Source organism: Mobula hypostoma, chromosome X2 (assembly GCF_963921235.1).
Source record: "Mobula hypostoma chromosome X2, sMobHyp1.1, whole genome shotgun sequence".
Classification (NCBI taxonomy): Eukaryota; Metazoa; Chordata; class Chondrichthyes; order Myliobatiformes; family Myliobatidae; genus Mobula; species Mobula hypostoma.
The window spans coordinates 42,540,067-42,565,392 of NC_086129.1; the positions used below are offsets into that span (position 1 = coordinate 42,540,067).

The 25,326-nt window shown below is 41.9% G+C and overlaps 1 protein-coding gene across 1 annotated transcript in view; it reads right to left on the reverse strand.

The window, feature by feature from the left end:
• LOC134340691 (coxsackievirus and adenovirus receptor homolog) overlaps positions 1–24,590 on the reverse strand; it is a 59,599-nt gene extending 35,009 nt beyond the window's left edge. The window contains exons 1-2 of the mRNA XM_063038151.1: positions 24,420–24,590; positions 7,034–7,191 (exon numbers count right to left, since the gene is read on the reverse strand). Coding sequence (XP_062894221.1) covers positions 7,034–7,191; positions 24,420–24,471 — 210 coding nt within the window. The 5' untranslated portion in view covers positions 24,472–24,590. The remainder of the gene's footprint in view (positions 1–7,033; positions 7,192–24,419) is intronic.
• Positions 24,591–25,326: the final 736 nt, after the last annotated feature.

The following is a 25,326-nucleotide window of genomic DNA, read 5'->3' on the forward strand; positions in this document are numbered from 1 at the left end:
TGCCTGCTTTCAGTGATTGATGTACAAGAACACCTAGATCTCGTTGTACTTCCCCTTTTCCTAACTTGATACCATTCAGGTAGTAATCTGCCTTCCTGTTCTTGCCACCAAAGTGGATAACCTCACATTTATCCACAGTAAACTGCATCTGCTATGCATCTGCCCACTCACCCAGCCTGTCCAAGTCACCCTGCATTCTCATAACATCCTCCTCACATCTCACACTGCCACCCAGCTTTGTGTCATCGGCAAACTTGCTAATGTTACTTTTAATTTCCTCATCTAAATCATGCTTCATAAAGCCTTAACGTTGCATCCTTGCTTTTATATGTAAGACAAGCTTTTCACTGTATCTCTGTAATAAACCAATACCATTTTTTTTTCAAATACAACAGGAAATTTGTTAGAACAAACAACAACAGGAATTCTGCAGATGCTGGAAATTCAAGCAACTTTGATGTGTGTTGCAGGAAATTTGTTAGCATTTTTGTTTCAAGTGCGGGGGTTGATTTTCATGTTGCCGTTTGCGTGATTTGTTTTTTTCTGTGCGTGGTGAAGGACGGTTTTTCTTTGAATGGTTGCTGTTGTTTTCTTTGTTTCATGGCTGTCTGGAGAAGATGAATCTCAGGGTTGTATACTGCATGTATACTTTGATAATAAATGTAACTTGAACCTTTAATGAAATGAGCTGCCAAAGGAAGTAGTTGAGGCAAGTGCAATAACAACACTTAAAAGACAGTTGGACATGTTCATAGATGGGGAGGTCTAGAAGGATATGGACCAAATGTGAGTGAGTGGAGCTAATTTTGATCGGCATCCTAGTCAGCATGGACCATTTGCACCAAAGGGTCTGTTTCTGTCCTCTAATTTCCTTCTTCACTGCTGCCTTGAAGAGCAGTCTTTTCTTTATCATTATATTGTAGTTACTTATGCGAATGCTACTTCTGTCAAAAGCAACATTGAGTTTTAACTATCTACACTGTTTCATATGGACTTTAGTAACAACCTTCTTTCTATTTTATAGTCATGGATAACAGCAGATTTGTTGACTGGCCAAGCCACCAAAGTTACTTTAATCTTTCACATCTGAAGCATAACTGCTACTTATTTCCTTGCTAGTGCATTTTGAGTAGTTAATATGAGGCAAGGTTTACCCTCAGTGCATTGAAGCTATTCTCGTTATCCAAGTTAACACGATTAACCAGTCTTACTAAAATATCCAAAATGAAACTATCCAGGTTGGGCAGCGGGACAGCAGTTCATGTGGGGACATGTTTTTCTTTATAATAAAATAAATATTTCCAATTTTAGAAGAGAGATGACATTTACTTAAAAATTCCGGTGCTTGTCTTCCTTTGGTAAATTGTAAATAATGTGGGTATTCCTCATGTTGAATGTGACTGTTTCCACACATGCTGAAGTTCTGAAATGAGAGTGATACTATGCTATTTATTAGTATTTTTAATACAGTGGTCTCTCTACTGAATTTTCATTCTTAAACTGCACCATCTTCAAATATTCTGGCTCAAATTTACAAAATTCTAAATGGTCCTGACAGACTAGATGCAGGTAGTCTGTTTTCCCTTGTTCAGGAGTAGAGTCAACACTGGAATTGACACCATGAGCATGACTGGATGAAGAGACTTCCAAGGTGGTATTCATGATTCATTAGCTGTCTTTTACTTTTCAGATAAGCTAATGACACAAAGTGACTAGGAAAATAAAAAAAAAATGAAGATCACAAGATTGATTGCAAGGATACAGGGGGTGTCGTATGAGGAATATTAGGACAGGTAGGGTCCATTTTCATTGGAGTTAGAAAATGAAAAGTGATATTTGAAACAATTTGGATTCTCAGATGGATAAAGGGATGAATAGAAACACAGAAACATAGAAAACCTACAGCACAATACAGGCCCTTTGGCACATAATGCTGTGCCAAACATGTCCTTACTTTAGAAATTACCTAGGGTTACCCATAAGTCCTTGATTTTTCTCAGCTCCATATACCTATCGAGGAGTCTCTTAAAAGACCCTATTGCGTCTGCCTCCACCACCATCGCTGGCAGCCCATTCCATGCACTCACCACTCTCTGTGTACAAAACTTACCCTGACATCTCCTCTGTACCTACTCCCAAGCACCTTGAAACTATGGCCTCTTGTGTTAGCTATTTCAGCCCTGGGAAAAAGCCTCTGACTATCCACAGGATCGATGCCTCTCGTCGTCTTATACACCTCTATCAGATCACCTCTCATCCTCCGCCGATCCAAGGAGAAAAGGCTGAGTTCACTCAACCTATTCTCATAAGGCATGTTCCCCAATCCAGGCAACATCCTTGTAAATTCTCCTCTGCACCATTTCTATAGTTTCCACATCCTTCTAGTAGTGAGGTGACCAGAACTGAGCACGGTACTCTAAGTGGGGTCTGACCAAGGTCCTATATTGCTGTAACATTACTTCTCGGCTCTTAAACTGAATCCCACAGTTGATGAAGGCCAATACACTGTATGCCTTCTTAACCACACAGTCAACCTGCACAGCAGCTATGGACTTGGACCCCAAGATCCCTCTGATCCTCCATGCTGCCAAAAGTCTTACCATTGATACTATATTCTGCCATCATATTTGACCTACCAAAAATGAACCACTTCATACTTATCTGGGTTGAACTCCATCTGCCACTTCCCAGCCCAGTTTTGCATCCTATCAATGTCCCACTGTAACCTCTGACAACCCTCCACACTATCCACAACACCCCCAACTTTTGTGTCATCAGCAAATTTACTAACCCATCCCTCCACTTCCTCATCCAGGTCATTTATAAAAATCACAAAGAGAAGGGGTCCCAGAACAGATCCCTGAGGCACACCACTGGTCACTGACCTCCATGCAGAATATGACCCATCTACAACCACTCTCCGCCTTCTGTGGGCAAGCCATTTCTGGATCCACAAAGCAATGTCCCCTTGGATCCCATGCCTCCTTACTTTCTCAATAAACCTCGCATGGTGTACCTTATCAAATGCCTTGCTGAAATCCATATACACTACATCTACTGCTCTACCTTCATCAATATGTTTAGTCACATCCTCAAAATTTTAATCAGGCTTGTAAGGCACGACCTGCCTTTGACAAAGCCATGCTGACTATTCCTAATCATATTATGCCTCTCCAAATGTTCATAAATCCTGCCTCTCAGGATCTTTTCCATCAACTTACCAACCACTGAAATAAGACTCACTGGTCTATAATTTCCTGGGCTATCTCTACTCTCTTTCTTGAATAAGGGAACAACATCAGCAACCCTCCAATCCTCCGGAACCTCTCCCGTCCCCATTGATGATGCAAAGATCATCACCAGAGGCTCAGCAATCTCCTCCCTCGCCTCCCAGAGTAGCCTGGGGTACATCTCATCCGGTCCCGGTGACTTATCCAACTTGATGTTTTCCAAAAGCTCCAGCACATCCTCGTTCTTAATGTCTATATGCTCAAGCTTTTCAATCCACTGCAAGTCTTCCCTACAATCACCAAGATCCTTTTCTGCACTGAATACTGAAGCAAAGTATTCATTAAGTACCTCTGCTATTTCCTTCAGTTCCATACACACTTTTCCATTGTCACACTTGATAGGTCCTATTCTCTCACATCTTATCCTCTTGCTCTTCACATGCTTGTAGAATGCCTTGGGGTTTTCCTTAATTATGTCTGCCAAGGCCTTCTCATGGCCCCTTCTGGCTCTCTGAATTTCATTCTTAAGCTCCCTCCTGCTGGCCTTATAATCTTCTAGATCTCTATCATTACATGGTTTTTTGAACCTTTTGTAAGCTTTTCTTCTCTTCTTGACTAGATTTACAATAGCCTTTGTACACCACGGTTCCTATACCCTACCATCCTTTCCCTGTCTCATTGGAATGTACCTATGCAGAACTCCACGCAAATATCCCCTGAACATTTGCCACATTTCTGCCGTACATTTCCTTGAGAACATCTGTTCCCAATTTATGCTTCCAAGTTCCTGCCTGATAGTCTCATATTTCCCCTTACTCCAATTAAACGCTTTCCTAACTTGTCTGTTCCTATCCCTCTCCAATGCTATGGTAAAGGAGATAGAATTGTGATCACTATCTCCAAAATTCTCTCCCACTGAGAGATCTGACACCTGACCAGGTTCATTTCCAAATACCAGATCAAGTACAGCCTCTCCTCTTGTAGGCTTATCTGCATTTTGTGTCAAGAAACCTTCCTGAACACAACTAACAAACTCCACCCCATCTAAACCCCTTGCTCTAGGGAGATACCAATCAATATTTAGGAAATTAAAATCCCTACCACGACAACCCTGTTATTATTAGAACTTTTCAGAATCTGTCTCCCTATCTGCTCCTTGATGTCCCTGTTATTATTAGGCGGTCTATAAAAATCACCCAGTAGAGTTATTGACTCCTTCCTGTTCCTAACCTCCACCCACAGAGACTCCGTAGACAATCCCTCCATGACTTCCTCCTTTTCTGCAGCCGTGACACTATCTCTGATCAGCAGTACCATGCTCCCACCTCTTTTGACTCCCTCCCTGTCCTTTCTGAAACATCTGAAGTCTGGCACTCCAAGTAACCATTCCTGCCCCTGACCATCCAAGTCTCTGTAATGGCCACAATATCATCGCTCCAAGTACTGATCCACACTCTAAGCTCATCCGCTTTGTTCATAATACTCTTTGTATTAAAATAGACACATCTCAAAGCATCGGTCTGAGCACATCCCTCCCCTATCATCTGCCTATCCTCCCTCTCACACTGTCTACAAGCTTTCTCTATTTGTGAACCGACCGCTCCTTTTTCCGTTTCTTCAGTTTGGTTCCCACCCCCCAGCAATCCTAGTTTAAACTCTCCCTATTCGCCTTAGCAAACCTCCCCGCCAGGATATTGGTCCCCCTAGGATTCAAATGCAACCCATCCTTTTTGTACAGGTCACACCTGCCCCAAAAGAAGTCCCAATGATCCAGAAATCTGAATCCCTGCCCCTTGCTCCAATCCCTCAGCCACACATTTATCCTCCGCCTCATTCTATTCCTATTCTCACTGTCGCGTGGCACAGGCAGTAATCCCGAGATTACTACTTTTGAGGTCCTGCTTCTCAACTTCCTTCCTAACTCGCTGCAGTCTGTTTTCAGGACCTCCTCCCTTTTCCTGCCTCTGTCATTGGTACCAATTTGTACCACGACCTCTGGCTGTTCACCTTCCCACTTCAGGATATTCGCAATCAGAAACATCCCTGACCCTGGCACCCAGGAGGCAAACTACCAACCGTGTTTCTTTCCTGCGTCCACAGAATTGCCTGTCTGACCCCCCCCCTAACTATAGAGTCCCCTATTACTGCTGCCATCCTCTTCCTTTCCCTACCCTTCTGAGCCACAGGGCCGGACTCTGTGCCACTGTTGCTCCCCCCAGGTAGGCCATCCCCCCTAACAGTACTCAAATAGAAGTACTTATTGTTAAGGGGGACAGTCACAGGGGCTCTCTAGCATCTGACTCCTGCCCTTCCCTCTCCTGACTGTTACCCACTTACCTGTCTCCCAAGGCCCCAGTGTGACTACTTGCCTATAGCTCTTACCTATCACCTTCTCACTTTCCCTGACCAGACGAAGGTCATCGAGCTGCATCTCCAGTTCCCTAACTCGGTCCCTAAGGAGCTGCAGCTCAATGCACCTGGTGCAGATGTGGCCGTCCGGGAGGCTGGGAGTCTCCCAGACATCCCACATCTGACACCCAGTATCTACTAAACATGGATGTTAAGATAACAATTCCATTTGTAAATGGAAATAGAACTCAGGCATAGGTTCAGGATGAGAGGTTGCCCTTTCAAGATAAAGAAAAAGAAGAAACTTTAGGAATTCTCTACCACAGAGAATTTGTAGGCCGAGTTATTGACTGCATTCAAGGCCAATGTTAGTAATCTTTCAGACTGGTGCTTCATGGTCGGCTGATCCAGAAGATTAAGTCATATGGGATCCATGGTGACTTGGTAGGTTGGATTCAAATTTACCTTTTCCCAGTCTCCAACTCCACTGCAGTCACAGAAATGCACAGCACAGGAGCAATGTGACTACCGACAAAAAGGTTTTAAGGGTCATGAGATTGATTGCAGGGACATTTTGGGTTGTTTTATGAGGGATATTGTAACAGGTTGGGTCCATAGTCATTGGAATTTTGCAAATAAGACTTTTCTATGACACTCATGACATCTAAAACTTTGGAAAACTTCTATAGATGTGTGGTGGAGAGTATATTGGCTGGTTGCATCACTTCCTGATATGGAAACACCAATGCCCTTGAGTGGAAAATCCTACAAAATGTAGTGGATATGGCCCGGTCCATCATGGGTAAAACCCTCCCATATTGAGCACATTTACATGGAGCTCTGTCACAGGAAAACGGCATTCATCAACAAGGCCGTGGTCTCTTCTCACTGCTACTATCTAGAAGAAGGTACAAGAGCCTCAGGACCCACTCAACCAGGTTCAGGAACAGTAATTATCCCTCAGCCATCAGGCCCTTGAACCAGATGAGATAACTTCACTCAACTTCACTTACCCCATCACTGAACTATTCCCACAACCTATGGACTCTCTTTCAAGGACTCTTCATCTCATGTTCTCAATATTTATTGCTTTATTTATTATTATTATTATTATTATTATTATTATTATTTTTGTATTTGCACAGTTTGTTGTCTTTTGCACATTGGTTGGTTGTTCTTCCTGTTGGTTTTTCATTGATACTTTTGTGTTTCTTGGATATATTGTGTATGCCCACAAGAAAACAAAATGTATTTGATAATAAATTTACTCTGAACTCTGAACTTTGAACTTCGAAGTGATCTCACTAAAATATTAAGTGGATGTAGACTAATTAACAAACTTCCACCACTGTTCCCATCTTCTATGACTTTTGTTTATTTATGTGAGTTATCAAAATCTGAAAATGCTATAAACTTCAGTATCTCCTAGCCCTAAGTATTGTATATTTATTTACCAATTTATCTGATTCATTAAAGTTTTTACTTTTGACCGTCCACTCGATGTCCAAGTAGCCATTTGGATCAGATCTAAGTTGGTATTTACAAGTCAGGGTGACATTATCTCCAGCTTGCCTCCAGACCAAGTTGTGCTTCTTCACTTCAGCTGCCATACCTAGTACAGAATGTAAAGAGAACGTTAAGCACCAAACTTGCAACAGTCTTTGTGTGGTGCGCTGCAGAGTGTCTTAAAGTGACTGTACACAGCACAATGGAGATCATGCATGTATGCTTTACATCGACATTCTCCTACATCTCATTGTTCCTACATTTAAATCATGTTTCAGTATGAAAACCACATTTGTGACATGGGAGAAACATCACGTCACATTTCCCAGTCCATAGAAATGTTTCATTGCTGCCCTCACAATCTTCAGCTTCGATTAGTCTGGCAAGGAAAAAAAAATTAAAAGAAGGATGTTCATATATATTGTTAAATAAAAATTGATAAAAACATAAAGGTCCAACAACAACTTCTTCCCCACTGCCATCATGTTCTGAACAGACCTAATAAGACCTTACACTACCTTGTTCTATATTTCTAACTTCTCTCTTAATTTATATTAATTTTGTTATGTTTATTTCATTCATTTTGTTGTGGAAGTTATAATTAATGTCAATGTTAATTTGTTTGTCCTGTTTGTGATGTACTGTGTGGCTGCTGCATAAAGCTTATCTTCATGGCATTTACACCCTGAGTATGTATGCCCATGACAATGAACTCATACTTGAACTTGAGGAAGGTGCAGGTTGCTAAATAGGTGTTTGATGTTAGAAGTTAGAGGCATAGCTATGTGTGACTCGGCTATTATGATTTCCACCTTTTAAAAGTGCAGCCTATCTAATCATGCATCTTTGGACTGGTAGAGGAAACTGACATGATCATAAGATTTTCTTACAGGCAGTGGCAAGAGTTTACCCTGATTGGTAAATCGACTGCGCTAACTGCTATACTACTGTGCCGTCCCTAAAACTTCAAGATGGTGGGGATGCTTGCAGCCCTTTTGTGTTGTGTGTTGGACACAGGAATTGATGCAGCTGGATTTGAGCAGAGGAGGTTTACCAGAATGCTGCCTGGACTAGAGAGCATGTCTTATGAGGAAAGGTTGAGTGAGCATTTCTCTTTGAAGCAAAGGAGGATGAGAGGTGACTGTAAGAGGTATAGAAGATGATTGAGGCTTAGCATTACCTAACTTTAGATTTTATTATTGGGCAATTAATATTCGACATATGAAATTCTGGTTACTTGACCAGGATATACTATCCATTCCTAAATGGGTAGCATTGGAATTACAATCTGTTCAGGGTTTTACACTTGGCTCTATTTTAGGTTCCTCTCTTCCTTTTGATTTGAAACGCCTTAAACAGGTGTCTAACCCGATAGTTAAATATACCTTACGTATTTGGTTTCAATTCAGAAAATTTTTTGATCTTAATCAATTTGGGTTAGCGATTCCTATTTTAGGTAACATATTTTTTCCTCCCTCTTTTACGGATCGTGCTTTTCAAATTTGGAAGACTAAGGGTATTTCACGGTTTTTGGATTTATTTTTAGATGGTGTTACCAGAATACACATAAAATTAAGATGTTTGCTGGCCTGGGCTAGCATCAGTGGCATCAGCAGTTGGTCTGCCACCTGCCCTCAGGGGAAGGAGAGATAAGGAACAATGGAGCAGCGTCTGGAGATGTGTAATGAAGGGATGTGGGAGGAAGAGCTGTCTGGAGCGGCTCCCCCCCTTTGAACCCTGAACTGTTTGAAGTGATGGACAGGCGATACCCCAGCAGGGGGATAAAAAGGGACAGGTTCGCTAAGACAGACACACACGCCACCCGAGGTAACGAGACCCTGGAAGCGGTGCGCTTCTCACGAGTGGGTGAGAAGTGCCAGACAACGACAAGGGTGGAAAGGTACGATCAGCGGGAACCCGGTGTGTGTCCGCCCTTGCCTGGGTGCCGGGTTCACTGCAGAGGATCGACCGCATCTGGAGGAGGGGTCACAGTCGGTGACCTCAGGTGACATCACCAAGGACCCGCCCAAAAGCTGTTTGTGAGCCATCTCGCTGGTCTGTGAGCCATCCTGCTGGTCTGTGAGTGAAGCCGTTCTGAATGATGAGTTGTTCCTATTCTATCTCTCTCTTCCCCCACGTTGTCCACCGCCATGGCAACGATTACTGCGAACTGAACTACTAAACTGGACTGAACTTTGAGTCATTTTGAAATTGGTCATTTACCCCTAGACAACGATAGAGCTTGATTGATGCTGTTATCTTAATTCTGTGCACATGTATGGTTATCATTGTTGAATTGTTGCATTTATTATCCTTTCGATTACTGTGTTGCTTGTTTCTTTAATAAAACTTTCTTAGTTCTAGTACTCCAGACTCCAACTGAGTGATCCATTTCTGCTGGTTTGGCAACCCAGTTACGGGGTACGTAACATAAGTGGGGTTCTCGTCCGCGATTTTGAACGCTAAATTTGGGACGGAGTAAATTGATTGGGTTAAAATTCCCGAAAGAAAGAAAAGACAAACAGCAGAAATGGAGGTTGAGGAATTTATAAAGGCGCCGACCTTGGAGGCATTAGAGGATGCCGGGAAATCGGAATTGATAGCTGTGGCAAAACGGGTGAATCTTGCTAAGGTGAAGTCGACAATGAGGAGAGAGGAGATACACAGAGCTATTGTAGAGCACTATGTATCTAAAGGTGTGTTTCCCCAAGGTGAGCTGGGGGTGGTGTCTATTGAAAAACCTGCAGGAGACGCGGTACAGGTACAGCTTGAAAAACTGAGACTCGAGCACGAGTTCCGGGTACGGCAGTTAGAACACGAAGAGAAGCAGTTAGAAAGGCAGGAGAGAGAGTTAGAAAGGCGGGAGAGAGAGAGAGAGAGTTAGAAAGGCAGGAGAAAGAGAGAGAGTTAGAAAGGCAGGAGAAAGAGAGAGAGTTAGAAAGGCGGGAGAAAGAGAAAGAGTTAGAAAGGCGAGAGAGAGAGAAAGAGGTAGAAAGGCAAGAGAGAGAAAGACAGTTGGAGAGAGAGGAGAAACAGAGGGAAAGGGAATTTGAGCTGGAAAAGTTGAGGATAAGGGCCGAGCAGGGGCTCGTGCCGAACCAAGGTGGAGGGTTCCGGGCGACCCAGGAGGTTAGGCTGGTTCCCCCATTTGACGATACCGATGTGGATAGGTACTTTCTCCACTTCGAAAAAGTAGCTATAAGTCAGGACTGGCCGAGGGATAAGTGGGTTGTTTTACTTCAGAGTGTACTGAAAGGGAAGGCCCAACAAGCTTACTCCGCTTTATCCCCGGAAGATGCCCAGAAGTATGAGGTGGTGAAGGAGGCCATCCTCAGGATTTATGAGTTGGTCCCGGAGGCATACCGGCAGAGGTTCCGGAATGCGAGGAAGCAGTGGGACCGCACGTATTTGGAGTTTGCTCGTGAGATGCAAACATATTGTGAGCGTTGGTGCGCCTCGAAAGGGGTAGAGGGGGATTATGACAGACTGCTGCAGCTGATTCTGATTGAGCAGTTTAAAGGTTGTGTCCCTGAGGGTATGAGACCCTACCTCGATGAGAAAGAGGCAGCCACGTTAGCCGCAACTGCTAAGTTGGCGGATGAGTATGCGTTGACGCATAAAATGAAGGTTGCCCCGAGTAAAGGCTACCAGAAGGGTAGTCAGGACGGAGGGGAGAGTCCGCCGGAAAAGTCAGAAAGTAAGCCGGGGACTAGTGAAAAGGATAAGGTAGACCGGGAGCAGTCTGGTAGGAAGTCTCCTGGGGTCGTCTGTTATAATTGTGGGAAAGTCGGACACTTTGCGTCCAGGTGCTTTGCCCCAAGGAAGGAGACGGGGAAAGGAAAAGCGGAAATTTTGAATGGCTGTATTGAGCTGTTAAGCGAACCGCTAGGGAAGGACAGGTCTGAAAAAGTCCAGGAAGGGCGCGAGAGGTTTATCTCGGCCGGACTGGTGTCAGTGAAGGAGAGGTTAAAACCAGTTCCAGTGCGGATCTGGAGAGACACGGGAGCGTGTCAGTCACTAATACTGAAGAGTGTATTAGAGTTTAGCTCAGAGACCCAGACTGGGGAGGTAGAGGTCAAAGGTGTTGGGGAAGGGACAGAGTCAGTCCCTTTGCACCAGATACATTTACAGAGCAACCTGGTCTCTGGACTAGTCACGATTGGGGTGAGGTCCGAATTACCGATGAAAGACGTGGAAGTCTTGCTCGGTAATGACATCGCCGGAGGAATCGTGTTCCCAGTCGTGAGATTGACGGGTCAGCCTGCCAGCATGGAGGCCCCGCCCGCGATGGTGAATTTGGCTGAAACATTTCTGCCAACCTTGTATGAGACAGGGTGTAGTGAGATAAGAGGTAGTGAGGGAGCTGGGACGGACGTAGCAGTAGCCAGGAAAGAATTTGTGCAGACGCAGGAGCGAGACGAGGGGCTGATGGTTTTTGCCGAGACCGCTCTCTCTGACACAGCCTTGACAAGCTATTGTGCGGATGAGGAAGTGCTAAGGAAGAAAGGGAAATCAAGTACAGCATCCGCAGATGAGGAGTGGGGGGTGGTGCAAAAGAGTTATGGGGATGAGGTTTTTAACATGGCCCACGAGGTACCCCCCGGTGGACATTTTGCGGTGCTGGAGGAAACAGTTGGTGGAATCATGAAAGAGATTTACCGGCTGCCCAGGGGGAAGAATGTTATTGATCATGACCGACGCGAACTGAGACGGTCACCGGCTTTTGATATGCTAACAAACCTAGTCGGTGTTAGCGTGGAAATCAATGATGCTAGGGGCCCCTTGATAAGAGGAAAAAACCATTTTGAAAAGATTAGGATGGGATCGGTCAGATGGGAGAAGGCTATTGTTTTGGCCAGGTCTACTGATAAGGTCTCTCCCTTAATCCCCGAAGGAGTAATTAAACGACTCGCACCCATGTGTTTGATTGTCCCGAGGAAATGCAAAGAACTGGGACGTTGGGTTATGTCTGTTACAATAGGGCAGCCAAGTAAACAACACCCATATTTTTCGAGTAATTCAGTGACTAAAGGGCTGATGAACACAGAGGTGTGTATTGGCAATTTAATACGGCTGTCTGAAGCCAGTTTGATAGTGAACCTTGAAAAAAATGAATTCGGCCACACGAGAGTCACTTACCTGGGAATTGTGGTGACACAGGGGCAGCTGGCAGTGATGCAAGCTACAGTGCAGGCTATCGCTGACCTCCCAACCCCGACAGACAAGAGGGCCCTCGGAAGGCTCTTGGAGATGGTGGGGTACTGCAGGAAGTTTTGCAATAACTCTGCGGTCAATACCCGTCCCCCTCCTACTAAGCCCTTGCGAGGGAAAATTGAGTCGGAATGGGACGACCCTTGTTATTGTGGTCCGGGACAAAACCAAATGAGAGGTTACATTGGTCGCAATTCATCAGTGTTTTTGGCCACTATGAAGTTTGCTGAGTTGGAGCCTGGTCTAAGGGATTATTAATAACACGTGTAAAAGGAACAGAAAATGTGATGACTGTCTGTCAAGGTGTTGACAGCTTCAAATTCTCTGTATTAGCTAAATAACTGTTAAAGATGTATATTGTGTATGTATCAGATAATGTAGTCATGTTTGTAATTTTTACCTCCCGGTAAAAATCCTTAAAGGGGGGAAGTGTTACGAGAATACACATAAAATTAAGATGTTTGCTGGCCTGGGCTAGCATCAGTGGCATCAGCAGTTGGTCTGCCACCTGCCCTCAGGGGAAGGAGAGATAAGGAACAATGGAGCAGCGTCTGGAGATGTGTAATGAAGGGATGTGGGAGGAAGAGCTGTCTGGAGCGGCTCCCCCCCTTTGAACCCTGAACTGTTTGAAGTGATGGACAGGCGATACCCCAGCAGGGGGATAAAAAGGGACAGGTTCGCTAAGACAGACACACACGCCACCCGAGGTAACGAGACCCTGGAAGCGGTGCGCTTCTCACGAGTGGGTGAGAAGTGCCAGACAACGACAAGGGTGGAAAGGTACGATCAGCGGGAACCCGGTGTGTGTCCGCCCTTGCCTGGGTGCCGGGTTCACTGCAGAGGATCGACCGCATCTGGAGGAGGGGTCACAGTCGGTGACCTCAGGTGACATCACCAAGGACCCGCCCAAAAGCTGTTTGTGAGCCATCTCGCCGGTCTGTGAGCCATCTTGCTGGTGTGTGAGTGAAGCCGTTCTGAATGATGAGTTGTTCCTATTCTATCTCTCTCTTCCCCCACGTTGTCCACCGCCATGGCAACGATTACTGCGAACTGAACTACTAAACTGGACTGAACTTTGAGTCATTTTGAAATTGGTCATTTACCCCTAGACAACGATAGAGCTTGATTGATGCTGTTATCTTAATTCTGTGCACATGTATGGTTATCATTGTTGAATTGTTGCATTTATTATCCTTTCGATTACTGTGTTGCTTGTTTCTTTAATAAAACTTTCTTAGTTCTAGTACTCCAGACTCCAACTGAGTGATCCATTTCTGCTGGTTTGGCAACCCAGTTACGGGGTACGTAACAATGGTTCCCTTATGTCTTTTGAACAATTATCTAATAAATATAACTTATCAAGAATACATTTTTTTAGATATCTACAAGTTAGAAATTTCCTAAGTACTATACTTTCTTCCTTTCCAATGCTTCCTCCTACATACATTTTAGATACTATAATTAACCTTAATCCATGTCAGAAAGGTGCATCGGCTATGATTTATAATATTATTATGAAACTTAGGAAAGCTCCATTTGATAAGATTAAGGTAGATTGGGAACAGGAATTGGGGTTTATCATTTCCGTGGATGATTGGGGGCAGATTTTACAATTAGTCAATACTTCCTCTATCTGTGCTAAACATTCCCTAATTCAATTTAAAGTTGTTCATAGAACACATATGTCCAAAGATAAGTTAGCGTGCTTTTATTCTCATATTAATCCTTTTTGTGATAGATGTCCGGGGCAGATAGCCTCTTTAACTCATATGTTTTGGTCTTGCCCTACTTTGGAAACTTTTTGGAGAGACATTTTTAATATTATCTCCAAGGTATTGAATATAGATATCTCTCCTCACCCTATTACTGCTATCTTTGGACTACCTAAAATTTCCAGTAATCTCTCCCCTTCAGCCCGTAGAATGATTGCATTTCTTACTTTAATGGCAAAAAGATGTATCTTACAACATTGGAAAGAGCTTAATGCTCCAATGACCTTTTTTTTGGTTTTCTCAGACGATATTATGCTTGAATCTGGAGAAAATTAGAAGCAATCTTTATGACTCCTCATTTAAATTTGAACAGACCTGGAGATCTTTTATTCAATATTTTCATTTAATGTAATATATACCCTTCTTGTTTTTTTTACTGTTTTTAATGGAGGTCGGGATTGAGGACGTGATTTTAAGTTTAACTCTGTTTGGTTTCAAGTTAGCCCATTGCTTTGCTTTGCTTTTAGTTAGTTGCACGGTGGGTTTTTATTTGGGGTTTTTTTTCCTTTTCTCTATTGATATTTATATAAAAATTAGTATACTATTATGTTACCTTGGTACATTATGTTTAAATTACATTGTAGTATTTTTTTTGTATTAATATCTTCTGTAATTTTATTATATTCTAACAGTGTATTAGTGTCTATATGGCTTACCTTTTTGTATACTTATTCAATAAAAAGATTTAAAAAGAAAGAAAGAAAGAAGATGATAAAATGCATAGATAGAGTGAGGAGCCAGCACCATTTCCCTAGGGCAGAGACGGGTCATACGAGAGGGCATGTGTCTCCTCTGACCAAAAATCTGAATCTTTCCTTCCATATGCCCATCACCCTCTAAAACTCCTCCATCTTTATGACCCAGGAGTGGCAATCCCCTAAGTAGCCAGTGCCCTCACTTTCTGGAAGTTCCCTCACTCAACTATCCCCTTGAACAACAGACAGCACCCAACTCTCGCTGCAAAACTGCAAAACCAGAACTTTCTCCCCTACATCAGTTCTGCAAGTTGCAAGGGAAAGGCTTAACCTTGTACAAGACTGATACTGCTGCTGTTCAACAGTCAGGCAATATGGTTTACACAGTGACTGTTTGACACTTTTGTAGAGGTGCTAGGAAATTCTACACCAATATACGTATGTACATGCACACCATTTCAAAGCATCGGCTTGAATTGTGCAATAAGAATAACAAATCTCCCCCAGAGCTGTTTACAAAGTTCAGTACTGGTATGTAAGGGCTAATGATCAGAAGCTTGGTGAATGGACTGGTTTCTAAGGATGGTCTTAAAGGAAGAAGTAGGGCATGGAAACAGAGATTTAGGCTGGAAATTCTGAAATAAGGGATGGCTCCCAATTGTAGTGTATTTGTGATATTTCAGAGGGTTAAAGTCCTGTAGGAGAGTTCAGAGATTGGGAGGGCATTGGCAAAAGTGAGGATATTAAAATGGATTTGCCAGAACAAGCATGTGTTGATGGCATGGACAATGCAAATTAAGATGCGGTCAGATAGAGAGCAGAACATGAGACTGTGAGTCTCATAAAGGAATACAGATGTACACGCATAAACACAGGCAGACACATACACACACACAGAAGATATCACAAGTTTGATTCAATAGTTTAGTACTATCCGCTGATTTAATTCTGGAAACAAAACTAGAATTATATTTATTATCACTGATTTATATTATGTGAAATTCATTTTGTGATAGCAGTACTGTGCCATCCAGTGACTGTAGATAGCATAAAAATTAATATTAATTTCAAAACCAAATAAATAATACAAAAACAAGGAGTAACGAGTGTCCTGATGAAGGGCCTTGGCCTGAAACGTCGACTGTTTATTCCCCTCCTGACTTGCTGAGTTCCTCCAGCATTTTGTGTGCATTGCTCAAGATTTCCAGCATCTGCAGAATCTCTTGTGTTAATGAGGTAGTGTTCATGGGTTCATGGACCATTCAGGAATCTGATCAAAGAGGGGAAAGAGCTGTTCCTAAAATGTTGAGTGTACATCTTCACTCTCCTGTACCTCCTTCCTGATGGTAGTAATGAGAAGAGGGCTTTTTCCAGATTTAACTGATATTATGTGGCTCAATGAAATAATTAATTATGTCCTTTCCTCTGACTCCTCTGAAAATAACATTAAAATATTTATAATTACAAACAGTCCGGTTCACAAACTTAAGTTTGGACCACGTCCTTTTTCCAGTTGAGGATGGTTGCTGATTTAAGTTAAGTGATTGATGCAACTTATTATAGATTACTGTCAATAATAAGTTTTACTCTGGCACAGTTAATTCTCAGTAGTGTAGCCCAGAGCAAAAACAAGTTTAGTTTCAAAGCACAGGTTGTCCACCCCAGGATTTAATCCAAAATCTAATGGATTGCTACATTGGACAGGAGTTAAATAGTCACCTCATTCCACAATTAATAATACCAAAATAGTTTAACTAATAATTCATTTGAATATTACCCACGGATTACTGCTGTTCTCGGGTTTCTATTTAGAAATAATACATATCTTCTACTTGTTGGCAATCAACACTGGTGCACCTCAATGATGTGTGCTTAGCCCACTGCTCTACTCTCACTACACCCATGACCATGTAGCTAAGCACAGCTGAAATGCAGCATATATTTGATGATGATCAAACTGTTGTTGGTAGAATCTCAGATGGTGACAAGAAGGCATAAGGAGTGAGATAGATTGGCTGGTTGAGTGGTGTCACAACAACCTCGTATTCAACGTCAGTAAGACCAAGGAATTGATTGCAGACTTCATGAAGGAGAACTTGAGGGAACATACACCGGACCTCATTGAGGGATCAGCTGTGGGAAGTTCAAGTTTCTGGGCATCAGCTTCCTAGAGGATCTATCTTGCACACACTACGTTGATGCATTTATGAAGAAGGCATCCAGAAACTATACTTCATTAGGAGTTTGAGGAGATTTGGTACAACACCAAAAACTCTGCCAAATATATGGTGGACAAACAAGAGAGAATCTGCAGATGCTGAAAATCCAAGCAACACATACAAAATGCTGGAGGAACTCAGCAGACCACACAGCATCTTGGAAAAGAGTACAGTCAACACTTCAGGCCAAACCCTTTGGGAGGACTGAAAAAAAAGGCTGAGGAGTAGATTTAAAAGCTGGGGGGAGGGGAGAGAGAAACGCAAGGTGATAGGTGAAAGCTGGAGGGAGAAGGATGAAGTGAGGATCTGGGAAGTTGATTGATGAAAGAAACAGAAGGCCGTGGAAGAATGAAAATGGGGGAGGAGCACCAGAGAGAGGCGATGAGCAGGCAAGGAGATAAGGTGAGAGAGGGAAAAGGGAATGGGAAATGGTGAAGGAGGGGGTTGGGGGGCATTACCGAAGTTGATATATGGTGGAGCACATTCTAACTGGTAACATCAGCATCTGGTATGGAGTCTCCAATGTACAGGATCAGAAAAAGCTGCAGAGGGTTATAGATTCATCCAGCTTCAGCATGTGCACGAGCCTCCCCACCATCAAAGGCATCTTCAAAAGTCGATGACCCAAGAAGATTACATCGACCATTAAGGACCCTCACCACCCAGGACATACCCTCTTCTCATTGTTACCATCAAGGAGGAGGTACAGAGGCCTGAAGGCACACACTCAACAATTCAGGAACAGCTTCTTCCTCTTTGATAGCAGATTTTTGAACGGTTCACGAACCCCTAAACACTACCTCATTATTTTGCTCTCTTTTCGTGCTATTTATTTCTTATATATTTCTTATTGTAACCTATAGTAATTTTTTATGTCTTGTACTGTACTACTGCCACAAAGCACCAAATTTCATGATATATAAACCTTTTGAAAGTAATACACATAAACTGATATTCACTGTCTGTTCGCTTCAGGAAGGAATTCAGCAGAAGAACTCAGATCCTATTGGTTAAGTAACTAGCCTGGACTACTGACCCAGAGACAACTACATGAGCTGATATCCCACCAGATTTAATTTTTTTTAAAAATCAAGGTGAAACTACCAGGTTTTTGTAAAGGTTCAGCTGAACCTTCAGTTTTAGTTTCTGGTTTGTATGGAACTCTGCAACGACATGACCCTTAACCGTCTGCTAGCTAGTCCCTCAATATACGAAGGTAGCTTGCTGGCATGTTTTCAGGGGAAATGAAGGATGCTGGTTTTGCATCAGAAAATCAGGGGGCTGAAGCACTAAGATCAACATCTGAAGTGTTCTGGGACATCTTAGAGACATATCAGTTCTTGTTTTATATCATCACCTGATTTGCCATTTAAGCATTGTTGCTTTCCTCTCTTTGCTATCTTCCCCATCTCCACATTCCCTCCCCAGTCATTGCCTTCAACTCTAACATTTTCCATTACCTGTGTTTCTTTCTTTACAAATGGTATCAGCCTGCCTTTGCTGTTTATTTTTGTTTCCAGGACATGCATTTTTCCTTCATGCCACATTTAGAGATCAGCAACCCAACTCCATAGCTAAAAAAAGAATTTAAGGATGGTTTGAAGGAAGGGGAGGGAGGGAGGGGAACCCCTCCCTCCCCTCCCCTGAAGGAAAAGGCATATATTTTTGCAAAGATTAGCAGAATTTTAGAAACCAGCAAATTTGTGATTAATGTGGTAACAGAGAGAAAACATATTACCAGTGGGAAACTTAAAAAATGCCAATAAATAAATATAAGGGAAGAAAAAAAGCTAGAGTAAATTTTGGCCCTTAGAGGTTGAGTCAGAAAAATTAAGAACGTGAGAAGAATTTTGAATAGATAATTTTAGTGGTAGATACTAAAAGCATCTCAAAAGATGTTAAAAAATAGGGACAAAGGGAGAGGGTAATTTGAAATAATTGTCATCATAAGGAAAATTAAGTATGAGGCTAACTGATGGGAGTAGAGGATGGCAATGCACATGGATTTAATTATGGGAAAATGTGAGATTATCCATTTTAGTGGCAAAAATAGGAAAACAGAGTTTATTTCAAAAAACAGAAGGACTAAGTGATGCTGCTGTGCAGAGGCATTTGGGAAGATGTCAGTGAATCCTGTGATAAGTACTGCAGTTTCAGAGTGTTACAGAATGGCACAAAAATACTCTGTTTAGCTCATTGAGGCATGTTATAACCCCACTGTTAAATGTTAAACATGTATCTGAACAGAGCTCAATCTTATCATAACACCACCCGACCTACTCTTCATTATTATGCCAGTGTCATCCAGCATCGTTGGTATCTGTATGTATTGGCTGGACCTTTTGGTCCTAAGAACGTAATAGGGCCCAAGAGTAAGGCCTGCTCCACCAATCAATAAGATCATGACTGATCTGGCCATGGATTCATCTCCACCCATCTGCTTTTCCCCCATAACCCATAATTCCCCTGCTATGCAAAAATTAATCTAACTGTGCCTTAAATATATTTAATGAGGTAGCCATTACTGCTTGCCTGGGCAGAGAATTCCACTGATTCCTACTCTTTGGGAAAAGAAGTTTTTCCTCATCTCTGTCCTAAGTCTATTCCCTGAATCTTGAGGCCATGTCTTTAGTTCTAGTCTCACTTTCCAGTGGAAATAAATTTCCTGCCTCAATCTTATCAATTCCATTCATGATTTTATATGTTTCTGTAGACCACCCCCCCCCCGCCCCCCACACACACTTATTCTTGTGAATTCCAGTGGGTATATTCCCAGGCAACTCCATCGCTCCTCATAGGCTAATCACCACAATTAACCTTGTGAACCTCCCCTGTATTGCTTCCAAAGCCAGCAGATCTTTCCTCAAATCTTAAATTCAATTTCTCTAACAATGAAGACTAACATTTCATTTGCCTTCTTGATAATACTGTTGGACCTGCAAACCAACCTTTTGTAATTTGTTCACAAACACCCCCATATCCCTGTGCACAACAACAAGCTGCAATCTTTCACCATTTAAATAATCATCTGATCTTCTATTTTTCCTTCCAGAGTGGATGACCTCACATTGACCAACATTGTACTTCATCTGTCAGACTCATCCCACTCAATTAACCTGTCTATATCTCTCTGCACGTTCTCCGCAGCCTCTGCAAAATTTGCTTTTCCACCTAATTTAGTGTCATTAGCAAATTTAGATATGCTACACTTGGTCGCGTTTTCCAAATTGTTAATGATTATCGTGAACACTTGCGGGCCCAGTACTGACCTCTGTGGCACTGTGCTCACCACTGACCTGAAATCTCATTCCACCTCGTGGACTTGTGGAGAGATGTAGCATGGACAGAGGCATAGAACACACACTGTCCATCAACCATCCATTTACGCACTCTATATTGATACCCCCAAGTTTCTACGACTCACCTACACACCCAAGACGATTTACAGTGGCCAACAAAATCTGTCAAATGACATATCTTTGGGATGTAGCAGTAAACCAGAGCCCTTGGAAGAAATCCATGTCATCACAGGGAGAAGGTGCAAGCTCCATATTGACAGCACCCTAGGTCAGGATGTCTTGTGCGGCTTCAGCATAGGTTGAGCGGGCTAGGGCTTTTCTCTCTGGAGCAAAGGAGGATGAGAGGTGACTCGATAGAGGTGTATAAGATGATAAGAGGCATAAATCAAGTGGATAGCCAGTGACTTTTCCCAGGGTGGGAATGGCTAATGTGAGGGGGCATAATTTTAAGGAAAGTATAGGGTGGAAATCAGAGGAACGTTTTTTTACACAGAGAGTGATAGGTGCATGGAACACTCTACCGGGGTGGTATTAGAGTTAGGTACTTTACAGACCTTTAAGAAGCTCTTGGATAGGCACATGGATGATAATAAAATAGAGAACTATGTAGGAGGGAAGGGTTAAATAAATAAATCTTAGAGTACAGTACAGTGCAAAAGTCTTAGGCACATCTGTATATATATATATCTCCAGGGTGTGTAAGACTTTTACACAGTACTGTATTTGTCAATGTGGAGCAGCGAGTGAGTTTGTAAATCTGGCAGGCGCAAAGGATGTTGGGAATGGTGAGGTTGCAACGCCGTGGGTTGGGTGTGGGACAGGTGGCAGAGAAGGAGTGCCAGGGGCAGGAGGTGGTGCAGCCCTGAGACACCAGGCAAGGTCAGTTGATTCCAAACAATTGGTTTATTGATCATTACACAATGTCTCTGTGGTGCTTCCTGCTCTCTCCCACCTCCCTTCACCTTTTCCCAACCATGATTCCCCTCTCCCTGTCCCCTTCCCACTCTCAGTCCACAATAGAGACCCATATCAGACTCAGCTTTATCATCACTCACATATGCCATGAAATTTGTGTTTTTTTTGCAGCAGAAGTAGCAGAAGTACAGTGCAAATTACTACAGTGCAGATTACTACAGTATTGTACAAAAGTCTTAGGCACCCTAGTTATATATATGTACCTATGACTTTTGCACAGTAATGTAGGTTAAAAGGTTGACACAACATTGTGGGCCAAAGGGCCTGTACTGTGCGGTACTCTATTATTCTACTATGTTCTATATTGAATATGCATTACGTGTGTATAATCCCAGCCCTGCACAAAAGCACCTGGACCATATTCCTCTATGTCCTTCATGTCCTTGTACCTATCAAAACTTCCCTGACATGTTGTACAAGAACCTGCATCCACCATTACCTCTGGTAGCTCGTTCCACACTCGCACCAGCCTCTGATCGAAGAAGTTCCCCCGAGGTTCCCCTTAAATGTTTCACCAAAACTTACGATCTCCGCTTCTAGTTTCACCCAACCACAGTGGGAAAAGCTTGCTTACATTAATCTTATCTATACCACTCATAATGATTTAACCCAAGCCTAACCATGGGACAATTTACAATGACCAATTAGCCTACCAAATGGTATGTCTTTGAACTGTAGGAGAAAACTAGAGCAACCAGAGGAAACCCACGCGGTCACGGGAAGAGAATGTACAAGTTCCTTACAGGCAGCAGCGGGAATTGTACCTGGGTTGCTTGTAAAGCATTGTGCTAACCACTACGCTAACGTGCCGTCCAGTATATTCCAGAGTAAATGCCTTTATAAAGGTAAAAAATGAATTTATTTTCTGCTTACACAATGTTCTAAGTGAATGAGTCAATCGACCAATCAATCTATCAATTTGTCTAGAGTAGTGTTCCTGACCTGGGGTTCACAGACTCCTAGCTTAATGGTATTGGTCCATGGCATAAAACAGTTTGGGAACTCCTGGTCTAGAATATGTCAAAAGAAACAGAGATTGAATGGTAGATGAACAAAGTAAGATATTCTGTACCAAGTTTATGGAGGAAACTGAAAAAAAAACATTTGCTTTACGTATCAAAATGACAATGACCTCTCCCGGCTAATGTCTGGGTTGTGATAAAACTTAGGGGAATTTTGGCTTTTTACTCAGACTGGAGTCACTGAATGATGGTGTCACAGGTACCAGGGAATATAAAAGGAACATCACTTCAAACTTTATTGGAAGCTGAACATGGCAAAGAGGTTTAAACCAGTAAAAGTAAATTTTACAACTGATGACACAAGATTTTTCACAATATGAGAAATAAATTTCTAGATAGAATAATGGAGATAGAATAGAATAGGATCATATGTAATACTATTATCCAATAATATCTAGATGGAAAATAAATGCCGTGGGATTTTTTAAACAGATGGATTTCTAGATGAATTATAAAAAGGTTCTGAATGTTCTTCTCATCCATAACTAACTTGTGATCAGTGTTGGTTAAGCAAAATTCCTTTTTATTAGTATAGAGTAAGGATAAAGATAAAAGTATTTTTTCCTAATCATATATTTTGGCATTTACTAGCCCATGCACTTTTTGTGCTGTGCTTCAGTTAAACATTCACCTAGTGATCATTAAAAACTAATTCAGGACAACATACACTTTGTAGAACCATCAATTACAATTTAAAATTTTCAAGATCTCAATAAGATTTCTAAAGGGTAATAAACACTTTCTGCTAATTAATCCAATTATCAAAAAAGAATTTCACTTTTTAATTCACATTATGACAAACAGAGCAGTGGCCATGTTCTGTCTCTTAAACACCAAACTAATTCTGGAACCAATTTGCCAACTTTCCCTGGATCCTAAGAGCTCCAACCTTTAGGATCAGTCTCCTGTATGGGACCTTGTCAAATCCAAGTCATTTATATCCACCACACTGTCCATTCAATAAATTTTGTTCCCTCTTCGAAAATTTCAAACTACTTGGTTGAGCAAGATCCACCCTTAACAAAGCCGTGCTGACTATCTGATAAATTTTTGTCTTTCCAAGTAAGATTAATGTTGGTCCTCAGACTGTTTTCTCTTTGGTCCCTTATAGGCTCAGCTCTTTCCCTGGTTATGTTCTTACCATTAATGTAGTTACAAAATGCTTTAAAATTATCTTAATCCTGTCCCCCAGTAACACACAGTGTCCTCTTTTTTCCTTCTGATTTCAGATACCCTCCTACACTTTCTATGATGCTTGTCAGATGTAGCTATTCCTCGTCTATTTTGGCAGGTCCTGCCTTACGGTATTGAAATCAGCCTTCCTCTAATTCAAGACATTAGTTTCTAATCCATTCTTACCCTTTCGGCATGTAATTGCTTTGAAACTTACACCGTCAGGGTCACTATCTCCAAAGTGCTCTTCCATTGGCACTCCAACCACCTGCTGTCTACATGCTATATTGTTCCAGTACTGCCTTCTCTACCTACACACTTGCAAAGCTCTCCTTTCAAAATTCCAATCAAACATTTTCATACTAAACCTATCCCGGTTAATATTGAGGAAGTTGAAATCCACAATTATTACAACCCTATTATTATAACCCTACATTATCTGCTCTACTTTCTGCTGCCTCTTAAGAAGTCGTGAATATAACACCATTAAATGATCACTCCTTCTTGTTTCTGAGTATCTGTGTGGCCTTATTGGAAGAGCCTTCTCGGACATCATCCCTCCTAACTGCAGTAATGGACTCCTTAATTAGTATTGTAAAGCTGCCTCTTCTTTCCATCTACCCTGAAGATCCTATGCCCAGGATATCAAGTTGTCCGTCCTGCCTTCTTTCAACTATATCTTTGTGATGATAATAATATCATATTCCCAAGCACTAATCATATTCTCTGTTTATCTGCTTTACTATTCAGACTATTAAAAGAGATATAATTCATCCTTGCAATTTTCCATGTGCTTTGTCATGCCTATATATACTCTATCTGCTGGACTTCCTTCACATAATAAATTAATGCATACATTACAAGAGCTATATGTACAGTATACTACATTCAAACTCTTCACATCCATTGAAATAATAGATGAAGTTTAAAAGAGAAAAATAAATGAAATGTAATAAAATGTATCTTACCTTCTGTAAAACTCCAGAAGAAAATAATTATCAATAGGTAATTTTTGCACATCACGTCAATTTCACTTCCTCAAACTTTATTTTTAAGCGTTGCTAGTTTTTGCTGATAACTAAGTAGATAGGTGAATGTTGTCACATTATCATCTTGAATGAGCAGACAAAAGCAACCATTCCAAATTACACTTAATGGTGTGACATTTGCTCTGTCTGATACCTAAGCAGATTGTTGCTAACTCAGACAGAATGTGACCGAGAGAAGTAACCACATCCTAGTATTTGCAAATTTGCAATATTCTGGCACCTGACTCAGAACTTGTCTGTTCCTGTGTGTGTATATTATATATATATATATACAGTGGCATGCAAAAGTTTGGGCACCCCGGTCAAAATTTCTGTTACTGTGAATAGCTAAGTGAGTAAAAGATGAATTGATTTCCAAAAGGCATTAAGTTAAAGATGACACATTTCTTTAATATTTTAACAAGGAAACCTTTTTATTTCCATCTTTTACATTTGTAGCCAGCTAAGAGTCTTTCAATTCTTGTTTGGGGGATTTTCACCCATTCTTCCTTGCAAAAAGCTTCTAGTTCTGTGAGACTCTTGGGCCATCTTGCATGCACTGCTCATTTGAGGTCTATGCACAGATTCTCGATGATGTTTAGGTCGGGGGACTGTGAGGACCATGGCAAAACCTTCAGCTTGCGCCTCTTGAGGTAGTCCATTGTGGATTTTGAGGTGTGTTTAAGTTCATTATCCTGTTGTAGAAGCCATCCTCTTTTCATCTTCAGCTTTTTTACAGACAGTGTGATATTTGCTTCCAGAATTTGCTGGTATTTAATTGAATTCATTCTTCCCTCTACCAGTGAAATGTTCCCCGTGCCACTGGCTGCAACACAAGCCCAAAGCA